Source organism: Epargyreus clarus, unplaced genomic scaffold, assembly GCF_041222505.1.
Source record: "Epargyreus clarus isolate Ecla_fem2 unplaced genomic scaffold, WU_Ecla_fem_2.2 ptg000036l, whole genome shotgun sequence".
In the NCBI taxonomy this organism is placed as follows: Eukaryota; Metazoa; Arthropoda; class Insecta; order Lepidoptera; family Hesperiidae; genus Epargyreus; species Epargyreus clarus.
In genome coordinates this window covers 6,007,370-6,020,661 of record NW_027332241.1, presented here as the reverse complement: position 1 = coordinate 6,020,661, position 13,292 = coordinate 6,007,370, and the positions used below count along the sequence as shown (strand labels likewise).

Here is a 13,292-nt window from a genome sequence, read left to right as displayed (position 1 = left end):
AAGGAGTTACGAGGCCGATTTGATAAAACTAAAACTGCATCATTCGTTTTTTTAATATATTTTTCCCTAGCCAGGAATCGAACGAGTTAATTAAATGATCACAAACTCTGTATCGGATAGTGTCACTTATATGGATCAAATTCTCCATCTCCTCCATTGATTAGTCCGCTATTGCCGTTAATAATCCTCTCTAATTCTGCGACGAATTTATTAATTAGGTGTAAATTAATTATGTTTCTTCCTCTTTCCAGATTGGATCTGCCTGAAAGTTAGGTCCCACGTAAATTCTGGCAGCGACGAGTCCGTCGAGAGTCGTACCCTCAGCGGCAGCTGGACGGAGGCTAGCGATGTGCGAGAGTGGACCCTCACCAGGAACAGGGAGAACTTCCTGCAGCTGGACGACATGCTGCACAGGTGAGTGCTGTGTCCGGCTCGGAGGACCAGAACACTCGAGAGTGGCACCCTTAGCGGCAGCTGGACGGAGGCGAGTGGACCCTCACGAGGAACAGGGAGAACTTCCTGCAGCTGGACGACATGCTGCACAGGTGAGCGGTATCCGGCTCGGAGGACCAGAACCCTCGAGAGTGGCACCCTTAGCGGCAGCTGGACGGAGGCGAGTGGACCCTTACCAGGAACAGGGAGAACTTCCTGCAGCTGGACGACATGCTGCACAGGTGAGCGGTATCCGGCTCGGAGGACCAGAACACTCGAGAATCCTAAGTAGTCCCGCTGATATCTACAACTTGCTATTGCGACGCGACTCGTTTCTATATTCGGAGCGGACAAGCAGTTTGGCGCGGAATCTACCTGAGGTAGCCCTCTGATGCGTTGCTACCACTAAAGAGCAAGCTAGAACGCTTCGGGTAAGTATGTCTTTCCTACTATCTTCCAAGCGGAAGCCAACAGAGTTACACTGCTGTTACAAGGCATAAAAAGGTGTGGTATTAGTGCTTCAGGAGTCGAACCACAACGGTTTCTGCAACCTTTTTGAAGCCGGTCGAGCAGTCCAATTTTTTTTTTGTGTTCCTGTAATTTCTTTTGCTTTAAAAAAATTAAGCAAATTTTCTCCGTTTCCAGATGCATCTACGACCGCAAGGTGTCCGGCCTGCCGAACCTCACCACGGCCGCGTGTACCGGAGCGCCGTACCGCCGCCTGGTGGCCGACTACGTCCACCACCTGTCCATCATCGCAGACGACTCCATCAACTGCGGGCCGGTGCTCAACTGGCTGCAGATGGACAACAAGGGTGAGCCGCGCGCTAGGGGCCGGTGACGTCACGCGCCCGGTGACGTCACTGGCTGGTGGCCCACTATGTCCACCACCTGTCCATCATCGCGGACGACTCCATCAACTGCGGGCCGGTGCTCAACTGGCTGCAGATGGACAACAAGGGTGAGCCGCGCGCTAGGGGCCGGTGACGTCACGCGCCCGGTGACGTCACTGGCTGGTGGCCCACTATGTCCACCACCTGTCCATCATCGCGGACGACTCCATCAACTGCGGGCCGGTGCTCAACTGGCTGCAGATGGACAACAAGGGTGAGCCGCGCGCTAGGGGCCGGTGACGTCACGCGCCCGGTGACGTCACTGGCTGGTGGCCCACTATGTCCACCACCTGTCCATCATCGCGGACGACTCCATCAACTGCGGGCCGGTGCTCAACTGGCTGCAGATGGACAACAAGGGTGAGCCGCGCGCTAGGGGCCGGTGACGTCACGCGCCCGGTGACGTCACTGGCTGGTGGCCCACTATGTCCACCACCTGTCCATCATCGCGGACGACTCCATCAACTGCGGGCCGGTGCTCAACTGGCTGCAGATGGACAACAAGGGTGAGCCGCGCGCTAGGGGCCGGTGACGTCACGCGCCCGGTGACGTCACTGGCTGGTGGCCCACTATGTCCACCACCTGTCCATCATCGCGGACGACTCCATCAACTGCGGGCCGGTGCTCAACTGGCTGCAGATGGACAACAAGGGTGAGCCGCGCGCTAGGGGCCGGTGACGTCACGCGCCCGGTGACGTCACTGGCTGGTGGCCCACTATGTCCACCACCTGTCCATCATCGCGGACGACTCCATCAACTGCGGGCCGGTGCTCAACTGGCTGCAGATGGACAACAAGGGTGAGCCGCGCGCTAGGGGCCGGTGACGTCACGCGCCCGGTGACGTCACTGGCTGGTGGCCCACTATGTCCACCACCTGTCCATCATCGCGGACGACTCCATCAACTGCGGGCCGGTGCTCAACTGGCTGCAGATGGACAACAAGGGTGAGCCGCGCGCTAGGGGCCGGTGACGTCACGCGCCCGGTGACGTCACTGGCTGGTGGCCGACTACGTCCACCACCTGTCCATCATCGCGGACGACGACACGACGGTGACAGTGACGTCACGCGCGGCTGGTGACGTCGCGCGGGACTGGCGGAGCTGGTGACGTCACACGGCAGCGGTGACGTCACGCAGAGCTGTAGATGGCGCGGTCCGCGTGTATTGGGCACGGTGTTGTGATGTGGTGTCATTGTCAGATGATAGGATAGAGTTACTAGGTTGGAACGTGAGGCGTTCCGGATTAGTTACGACTGTATTGTAGTTCTAAATGCTTAATAAATGTGAGTAGTGTGATACGTGAAGCGTTTGGATAATTAATAAAGGTAACTAGTCTGGAACATGAGGCGTTCTGTGACATTTAGAGCTGAGTTGGGCCTGAATTTTTATTAAGTTTTTTGTGAGCCGCTCCAGAATAGATGCGACTACGCTACAAATACAAATGGAATGCAATGTATGATAAAGTGACTGTTGTCGCCCATGGAGCGTTCCATGCTAGTAATTTATTATTTTAACTAATACTGCGACTATACAGATTCTTGATTTTTCCTTGAGTTTTAAACTAATTTAAGGTGACTAGTATAAAAATCGTACAAATATATAAAAGAAACACAGTTAGTACACACTCATTTAATAACCTATTGCCATTTTAACTATTCCAGTTTAGTATATAATCAAATATTGCAATATAAAAATACAAAGCATATTATATAAAAATACAAAGCATATTTATTTATACGAAACATATTCACCTAACTAAGCTTATCACACAAGTATAATATCGATTATACCATACATATACATTTTACCTTATTTCTACTTGATTACTTTTACACAATACTATTAGTATTTTTTCTATACAATAATCACAATATTTACCTTTACTAAACCAATTATTTATCTAACAGAGTTTCCTCTTACTTAAGAGCTGTCTGCGATACGACTACGAGCATACTAAAAGAGCCGACGTTATCACAGCCTTTTTATAGGGATCTTAGATGCATACTACCCGCAATATAAGTGTGTTTTATTATCAAACTACCTATTTTAATATTTATTTTTCAGTCATTGCTGTTAAGACAACAGATATAATAACATTTTTTTTCACTCACAGGTCACAAGCTGTTAGTGGCAAATGAAGACTCGAGTTCAATCAACACGCCTGCGGTCGCAGCTGCGTATTCCGTGCGGAAATATGTGTCGCAGGTGCGTTTTATTTTAATATATGTATGTGATATGGTGCCCATACTTATAATGTTGGTGCTAAAAATCGGTAATTAACAAATAAAAACCGCGTATCGTGAGTATTAAAATATCTTGTTTTCGCTATAATATAAGCTATATTCGGTAAAAAAAGGTACCTTAAATAAAATAAAAAAATATTTTTTTGGAAAAATAAATCCTCTAAACAACTGACTATAGCCAAACACAACCCGAAAGTTTACGAAGGTATCGTTTCGGTCGGGCCGAAAGGCTAGGCTTATTTGTGACCTAAACTATAACTTCGGCCGAACCTGGCCGAAACTTGGCCGTAACCATAACATCTCTTGATCAACATAAAAATAATAATGTACGAGAATCAAAATAAATAAACAAACAAACATTTTAAAAATCCTTCCTATTTTAGTATCGCACATATAAATATGATCTACTTATTTCTATATGACAGACGGACATTGCTCTCACATTATATATAGCACAAATAGTTACGTATTTTCCGTACTTCCCGTAAATAGTTTTCCTGTTTTTGCTCGAACTTAAAGGAAGTGTAGTTATTTTTTATCAGTTACTCTGTGAAGTACTTGTTAGTGAATGTGTTTTAAAATATCATTTTAAATATTACGTATTTGAAATAATAAAATAATTGTAATAAATAAACTGTATCAGGCGCCTCTGTTTTTCAAAGTTATGTGAGTATTACAAATTAATTATCACTTGCTTAAACGGTGAAGGAAAACATCGTGAGGAAACCTGCACAATACAGAGTTATTAAAGAAAAAAAAGTTCTCAAAGGTATGTGAAGTCTACCAATACGCACCTGTCCAGCGCGGTGGACTATGACCTAATCCTTCTCATTCTGAGAGGAGACCCGCGCTCTGTGCCGTTACCTGAAATATCATCACATAGTTAATCGATTATAAAATAGGGGTTTCTATATTCAACCACTATGTACTCGTATGTATGTATGCATGTATGTATGTATGTATGTAAAATTCTATATCTGTCATTTTCTCAAAACTACTTATTAAATTTGTATGAGGTTTTTGTTGTTTTCAGACAATTTATTCTATGAAAATATTTGATATTTTAAAAATATAAATCTATATTATAATTGTTAAAACAAAAAGGATGTCGTTCATGAAGATATCCCGTTATTAATATTAAATCTATCTTTCTAATGTTTTGTCTACCAAAGATCTACAATGTGACAATTCATTCATACTAGACATGTTCTAATTTCAATCTTTAGTAGGCAATAATCTGATAGATTATTTTTTGAATAATGGACGTATATCTTCATAAAAACACATACTTTCAATTAGGAAAATTTAAAAATAAAGAATTATATTTTAATAAGTTTCATAGAATAAATTGCTTAAAATTATTAGATACTATAGGTACGATATAAACAAAGGAGAATGCCCATTCTTGGTACTGATTTTTCTCATGCGTCAAAATGAAAGTAATATTAAAATTATTTTTTGATTTTTTTACATAGTTTGTCGATCAGAATAGTTTCTTTGAACAAGGGGGTTCCATTTAAGAAAAAATAAGACGAAATGTTGATTGTTGTTCTTAAAAATTAAAATGGCGGTATTTTATACTCGGAATTCATTATTTTAGGTTTTTTTCCTACTACCTTTAAAAATAAATGGAATATGTTATTGAACCCCATTATAGGTACCTACTATCAGTTAAAATCGACCATCAATCTATCGTCGGATATTTTCGATTTTAAGGTTATGTAAGATTTCGGTAAATAACTTCAGAACCCGGGTGCTGATCTAAAAAATAATTATTGGTGGTAGTATTTGGTTAATTATACATCGTCCACAACAAGTTTCAATTTGATGCAACTCTGGATGGCGGTCCATACTTTCATGGGCATTGTCCTTTACCCTTTTTCTGAATTATTCTATACTATATTTATAATTCTTAAAACTCCTTGTGTAGAAAACAATCCTATATGTATTAAAATTATATTTTCTTTTGTTTCAGGCCCGAGATGAAATCAGCTTTGAAGTGGGTGATATGATCTCAATCATTGACATGCCCGGTGAGTTTGTGGGTACATATTTACATAACTATTAATAAAGAGATTTAATACTATAAGCCTATAGAGCGGATGTGGTATTTCAAAAACCGTAGTTTTACTTCAAACCAGAACACAGCAGTAAATACTGTGGTTATAAGGCAGGAAAAGATCATTTTATGGTTCGACTCCGGTGTCACCACCGCCACATCTGCTGTGCTCTGGTTTGAAGGATGTGGTAAGGGAGACACTTATCCAAAGCATTTCAACTTAGTCTTCAGGAGTAGAAACACTGGCTGACCACAGGTAGGAATCTAACGTTATTTGAGGTTGATAACAGATGTCTATTCCCGGCTTTAGCCACTTACCATCAGGTGGACTGCATGCTCGTCTGCTACTCCTATATTAAGCTTCTAGTATTTGTAGGGGGTAATAGTCCGCCTTTGGTATCAAATTCTATGTTACAATAAAGTTTTAAATAAATAATAGTGTTCAACTTAGGGGTATTAATATGTATATATTTACATTTTAGTAACATTATTTCCAGGTCCACAAGAATCAGTATGGTGGCGTGGTAAACGTGGCTTCCGAGTGGGGTTCTTCCCCCACCACTGCGTTGCGGTCATCGGGGATAAAGTGCCGAGACATATGACGCAACCGCCCCCTATTGTAGGGTGAGTTTGGTGTAGCTATATAAGGGTAGTTTTTTTAGATAAATAGATATCCACTAATTCGCATTTGGCCAGCGTGGTCGACAAAGGTTTAAACCTTGAGCTTTAACTCTGAGAGGAGACCCGTGCCCAGTAATGGGACAGTAAAGGTTTGACGCCGAAAAGACTAGTTGTATCCCTTATAAAATAGCCATTTAAATCTAGTAAGTGGTAGTCATTGTCGTCCATTTTGAAGGTGGTAGAACCCATTGTGGTTCGACTCCGGCGGCACCACCGCCACACCTATTTCTACCTAATAACAGCAGTGTTAGGCGCTGCTGTGTTCCGGTTTGAAGGGTGTGGTAAGGGAGACAGAATTTTCCGAGGCGTTCCAGCTTAGTCCTCAGCGGTAGCGGCGCATCTGTGGTCGACCTCAGACAGGAATATCTAATCCTATCTGGGGTTGATTACAGACGTCCATGGCCGGCAGTAGCCACTTACCATCAGGTGGACTGCATGCTCGTCTGCTACTCCTATATTATAAAAAAAAAAATCTTTTACCATCCCATTGCTGGGCATGGATCTACTCTTAGTAATCCCTTAACCTTTTCTGAACCCCTGACAACGTGTGTACAAAATTTCATGACAATCGGTTATGTAGTTAGGATGTGAAAGGGTAACAAATAAGGAAACAAACACACATTCACATTTACACAGTTTGGCAGACTAATAATATATGTTTGAATGTACCTTATGAGAGAAAAAAAAAAAAATAATAATATTAGTGAGAATTTATCCTGCGTTCTTTCAACCTACAGTGATTTTATGTTGGCTCATGTTTATATCCGACCTGTACAGCTCCATTCTAACTCATTCCCACATGGTCCCCAGGTCAGTAGCAGTGGCACCAATGAAGCCTGTCCTCCGGAAGCACGGCAAGCTGATCTCGCTGTTCCGCAGCTTCATCCTGTCGCGGCCGTCGCGCCGCAGCCTCAAGCAGCAGGGCATCCTGCGGGAGAGGGTGTTCGGCTGCGACCTGGGCGAGCACCTGCTCAACTGTGGACACGATGGTGAGTGCTGGCTGCTGGGGTCTGGGTGCTGGGGATCTCTGTAAGAAAGATTGATGGAGGAAAGAAGCTTGCAGTCGGTATTTTTAGGGTGGTACAGCCTTTTATGGTTGTACTCTGGCGGCACCACCGCCACGCTTAATTCTGTCTAATAACAGCAATATTAAATGCTGCTTTGTTCGGGTTTGAAGGTTGTGGTAAGGGAAATATATTTTTCTTAGGCGTTCCAGCTTCTACCTTAGGGATGTCGGCGTAGGCCGATTTCAGGTAGGAATTAAATTTTATCTGGGGTTGGTTATAGATGTCCACGGGCGGCAGTTACTATCAGGTTGACTGCATGTTCATCTGTTTTTTCTATATTATATTTACAAAAAGTCACTAAAAAATTAATACACTACAAACGTAACAGGCTCTATCTGAAATCTATTACACATGAGTTTGCTGAAACCTAAAATTTCTTTAAGCTACAGAGTGTGGTGTTGGTCAAATCCTATAAAATTTATTTTGTTGTTTATATAATTGAGTAATATGTATACATAATATCGTAAATCCCTTATCATAACATCCATTATTATAACATCGTACGTATTGCCAACAGTCCCCCTGGTGCTAGTGGAGTGTTCCCGCGCGATCGAACGCCGCGGCGCCGTCGACGGCATCTACCGGCTGTCCGGCGGCGCGGCGTTGACGCAGCGGTTGCGCGCGCGGTTCGACGCCGGCCAGCGCGCGGAGCTCGCGCAGCCGCTGCAGCGAGACCCGCACGCACTGGCGAGCCTGCTGAAGATGTACTTCAGGTATAGTGGACAGACAGACATACAGAGAGATGCGCGCGCGTGCTCACACACACACAGGCACACACACACACACACACACACACACACACACACACACACACACACACAGGCACAGAGAGGAACGCGTGCGACCCACACGCGCTGGCCAGCCTGCTCAAGATGTACTTCAGGTAATGTAGGGGCAGACAGACACACAGAGAGACGCGCACGCGTGCTCACACACACACACATGCACACCCACACACATTAGCACACAGAGGGACGCACGCTCACACACGCGCACAGAGAGAGACACACACATACACACATACACACGCACACAAAAAAGACAGACACACACACACACACAGGCATGCAAACAGGGACATACACACAGGCACACAGACAGACAGAGATACGTGCAGGCACAGGTAGACATACCAACAAACACACACAGACAGACAGACATGAAGACAAACATAAATGGACATACAGGCAAAAATACAGATAGAGACAAAAACTGATATTTAGATTGAAATACAGACAGACACACAAGTAGATACAAAGACAGGCACAAGAAAAAACAGACAAATATATAGGCAGGCAGACAGACAGACACATAGCCAGACATATAGATAGACAATAAGACGGACACAGAGAATCATAAAGGTGATACACATAGACACTCAGACAGACACATAACCGCGGCAAACAAAATGGCAGACATAGACAAACATGAGTCACTTACTTCTCTAACTCATTTATTTTCTTCATGAAGAACTTCAGACACTCGTTCATTTTTATTTAATTTATAAACCCAACCCTATTAATTGCAGGGAACTCCCGAACCCGCTCTGCACTTACCAACTGTACGAGAGCTTCGTAGCGGCCGTACAGGTGGAGGAGCCCGCGCGGCTCCGCGCGATGAGAGACACCGTCGTCAAGCTGCCCCCGCCGCACTACAGGTGTGTTAGCCACTCCCATTGCTGGGCATAGCCCGCGCCAAACTTCTAGTCCGCTTTAAAGTTAATGCGTGGAGGTTTCAGTCACAGAGCCAGTGCGGTCGAACACAACCACAAGCATAACTATAGCACTACAGGTGTGTAAGCTCTTATAATATAGGAGTAGCAGACAAGCATGCCGTCCACCTGATGGTAAGCTACTGACGTTCATGAACATCTGTAATCAATTCCAGATAGGATTAGATATTCTTACCTGAGGTCGGTCGGCTACAGATGCACCACTACTCCTGGGGAGTAAGTTGAATTAAGAGGAACGTCTTGGAAAAATATGCCTCCCTTATCACACCTTTCAAACCAGAATATGGCAGCGGTGCACTGTTGTTATGAAGCAGAAATAGGTGTGACGGTGGTGCCGCCGGAGTCGAACTACAGAGAGTGTTACCACTTTTAAAAGATCTCCCATTGCCATATTTGTTACCTTTCGAAGTTGGGAAAATCACTATTTTGTATGTTTTTTTTTTCAGAACTTTGGCGTACCTAATGCGTCACCTCCGTCGGGTGTCGCTCCTCCACGAGTCCACCGGCATGACAGCGCGAAACATGGCGATCGTGTGGGCGCCCAACCTGCTGCGCTCGCCCAAGCCGCAGCACGCGCTGCAGGGCGTCGCCGTGCAGGTGAGTGGGGCACGCTGGCCCAGTGCCCCCCACTGTCCCCAACATGGCATCGTGTGGGCGCCCAACCTGCTGCGCTCGCCCAAGCCGCAGCACGCGCTGCAGGGCGTCGCCGTGCAGGTGAGTGGGGCACGCTGGCCCAGTGCCCCCCACTGTCCCCAACATGGCATCGTGTGGGCGCCCAACCTGCTGCGCTCGCCCAAGCCGCAGCACGCGCTGCAGGGCGTCGCCGTGCAGGTGAGTGGGGCACGCTGGCCCAGTGCCCCCCACTGTCCCCAACATGGCATCGTGTGGGCGCCCAACCTGCTGCGCTCGCCCAAGCCGCAGCACGCGCTGCAGGGCGTCGCCGTGCAGGTGAGTGGGGCACGCTGGCCCAGTGCCCCCCACTGTCCCCAACATGGCATCGTGTGGGCGCCCAACCTGCTGCGCTCGCCCAAGCCGCAGCACGCGCTGCAGGGCGTCGCCGTGCAGGTGAGTGGGGCACGCTGGCCCAGTGCCCCCCACTGTCCCCAACATGGCATCGTGTGGGCGCCCAACCTGCTGCGCTCGCCCAAGCCGCAGCACGCGCTGCAGGGCGTCGCCGTGCAGGTGAGTGGGGCACGCTGGCCCAGTGCCCCCCACTGTCCCCAACATGGCATCGTGTGGGCGCCCAACCTGCTGCGCTCGCCCAAGCCGCAGCACGCGCTGCAGGGCGTCGCCGTGCAGGTGAGTGGGGCACGCTGGCCCAGTGCCCCCCACTGTCCCCAACATGGCATCGTGTGGGCGCCCAACCTGCTGCGCTCGCCCAAGCCGCAGCACGCGCTGCAGGGCGTCGCCGTGCAGGTGAGTGGGGCACGCTGGCCCAGTGCCCCCCACTGTCCCCAACATGGCATCGTGTGGGCGCCCAACCTGCTGCGCTCGCCCAAGCCGCAGCACGCGCTGCAGGGCGTCGCCGTGCAGGTGAGTGGGGCACGCTGGCCCAGTGCCCCCCACTGTCCCCAACATGGCATCGTGTGGGCGCCCAACCTGCTGCGCTCGCCCAAGCCGCAGCACGCGCTGCAGGGCGTCGCCGTGCAGGTGAGTGGGGCACGCTGGCCCAGTGCCCCCCACTGTCCCCAACATGGCATCGTGTGGGCGCCCAACCTGCTGCGCTCGCCCAAGCCGCAGCACGCGCTGCAGGGCGTCGCCGTGCAGGTGAGTGGGGCACGCTGGCCCAGTGCCCCCCACTGTCCCCAACATGGCATCGTGTGGGCGCCCAACCTGCTGCGCTCGCCCAAGCCGCAGCACGCGCTGCAGGGCGTCGCCGTGCAGGTGAGTGGGGCACGCTGGCCCAGTGCCCCCCACTGTCCCCAACATGGCATCGTGTGGGCGCCCAACCTGCTGCGCTCGCCCAAGCCTTATGGTCGTAGTCTTAACGGAATGAGACATGCTGGGCCATATTGGTCCAGTGTTGGTTAAGACTAATGCAGCAAATAGCATTGGTGATGAAAGTCTTACCTGAGGTCGCGTCAGATGCGTTAGTATCACTGAGTACTAAGCTGGAACGTCTCAGATAAGTATGTCTCTCTTACCACACCCTTCAACCCATAACACACCACAAGCAATGATTATGACAACAACTGCTGCTATAACAGGAATAGGTGTGACGGTGGTGCCGCCGGAGTCGAACAAGCTTCTACAATCTTCTAACAGCTCGCCTATACACGTGTAAATACGTGCATGTTTGCGTACATGTATGCACGTAATGTGTAAAATGTAAACAAAGAAATGTCATTGTCAAAATACGATTACAGGTATTGTGAACCTTAACAAATTAACAAGAAACGAAAACTTTCACAAAGTCAACAAAAAAAAAAAACTGCACACGATTTAAAAAAACGCCTTATGAAAACTAGAAAACAATCGAGTTCGACCACGATCACGAAAACGAATAATATCAGCTACGAAACTTAAAAATGGCGGCACAAAAAATGTTTTGGATCCCGATTGTGTTACCATTATCACAATTTAATTTTCTACCATAAATCTTGTTTTTTATTATTATTACGGTATGAAATGAAATTGTGTTAATATAAATATTGGAAAATGTTAATTGATTTTAATTTATTTAGATTACTATTTTAAAACGTTGTATTAATTTAATATCGTCAAAAATAAGAAACTACCATTTGACACATATTTTCTTGATAGGTCAACACCTTTGTTTACATTATGGACACCTAATTATGAATCGGACTATATTTCATGTTCATAATGATGATTTTTTTCTCTCAGGCGGTGGTGACGGAGTTTCTGATCTGCTACGCGGAGGAGCTGTTCGCGCAAGAGCAGGGCGCTGATTCTGGACCGGATTCCTTGGAACAGGTATATAAAATTAGATATAATTAGATTATACAAAACTACGAGCTTTTGCCCGCGGCTTCGCTCGCGTTACGAAGTAATATTTTCATCCCCTATTTTATCCCCTTGGGAGTAGAATTGATCTAAATCCTTTCTTAGCGGATTCCTACGTCATAACATCTACCGGCATGCCAAATTTCAGGCCGATCCGTCCGGTGGTTTGGGCTGTGCGTTGATAGATCACTATGTCAGTCAGTCACCTTTGAGTTATATATATTTAGATATTAAATATAAATAAATAATAATATTAGAACAATCGTTTTAAAAAGACGGAAAAATGTTTGATCTGTCATGAAAAAAAACTGATGTATTATTAAAATGGATAAACATGAAAAATACTAATACTTTATAAAAAAAAAGTGTCTCCAAATTTACAAAATTTGCAATTCGGTTTATTTTCTATGATTTTTTTTTAAAGTTACTATATATATTTTTACGGAACTTGTCAAGAAATTATTTAAAAATAACTTTTATAAACCGAGAACATTTACTTCACTTCTCTCTTTTAAAAAATTAATAAAATAACAAGTAAACACAAATTATAAATTCGATGACACAGGCAGCAGAGTAACATTCTTTACAACAATCAGAACTAGAATCTCCAGTAAACTATCTTCAGTGCCTTTTTATATGCCCATCTTTAGTTAATACCCTCAATTGACAAATAAATGTTGTGTCTTTTTCGTCGTTCTTAACAATATGTAATCCAAAAATTGAATAATTCAATTTATCTCTAACTAAGGTCTTTAGCGGTTAATATTTTCAAAATCTGTTATCAATTTTATTTCAGGACCGGTACGAACAAGTGGAGCTGCGCGGAATCGAATCCGGGAGGCGGCCAAAGAGCTTACCACTCAACCCACCTACTAAACTACTGAGGTAAGTTTAATACATATACAGGGTGATTCTTTTCAAATGGGCCTTCGTGGCCAAATCCGTATCTATAAGTGGTAAAATATGTTATTTTATCTGTAATTTTCGTCTTCTATAGTATGTTTGGTTTATGGTTCCCCGTACCCCGTGAACACCGTCATGCATAATGTACTGTTAAATTATTATAAAATAAATAGGAACCCAATATTTCATTGTCTAATTTTATCAATAAGGATTAGCGACAAAAGCTGAAAGGAGTTTTGTGATAGGATTTTGATAAAAACAACTGCATCAAAAAAAAACTCAGATTTAACAAAAGATGCTGATATAATAAGATCAA

At 45.7% G+C, this 13,292-nt stretch overlaps 1 protein-coding gene across 1 annotated transcript in view; it reads left to right on the top strand.

Annotated features, from left to right (window-relative positions):
• Positions 1–13,292, top strand: part of LOC140756878 (GTPase-activating protein CdGAPr) — a 54,239-nt gene that overhangs the window by 26,235 nt on the left and 14,712 nt on the right. Inside the window, exons 6-16 of the mRNA XM_073092412.1 lie at positions 252–414; positions 1,078–1,247; positions 3,438–3,529; positions 5,543–5,600; positions 6,124–6,250; positions 7,118–7,296; positions 7,892–8,087; positions 8,903–9,031; positions 9,553–9,703; positions 11,954–12,043; positions 12,870–12,958. Coding sequence (XP_072948513.1) covers positions 252–414; positions 1,078–1,247; positions 3,438–3,529; positions 5,543–5,600; positions 6,124–6,250; positions 7,118–7,296; positions 7,892–8,087; positions 8,903–9,031; positions 9,553–9,703; positions 11,954–12,043; positions 12,870–12,958 — 1,444 coding nt within the window. The remainder of the gene's footprint in view (positions 1–251; positions 415–1,077; positions 1,248–3,437; positions 3,530–5,542; positions 5,601–6,123; positions 6,251–7,117; positions 7,297–7,891; positions 8,088–8,902; positions 9,032–9,552; positions 9,704–11,953; positions 12,044–12,869; positions 12,959–13,292) is intronic.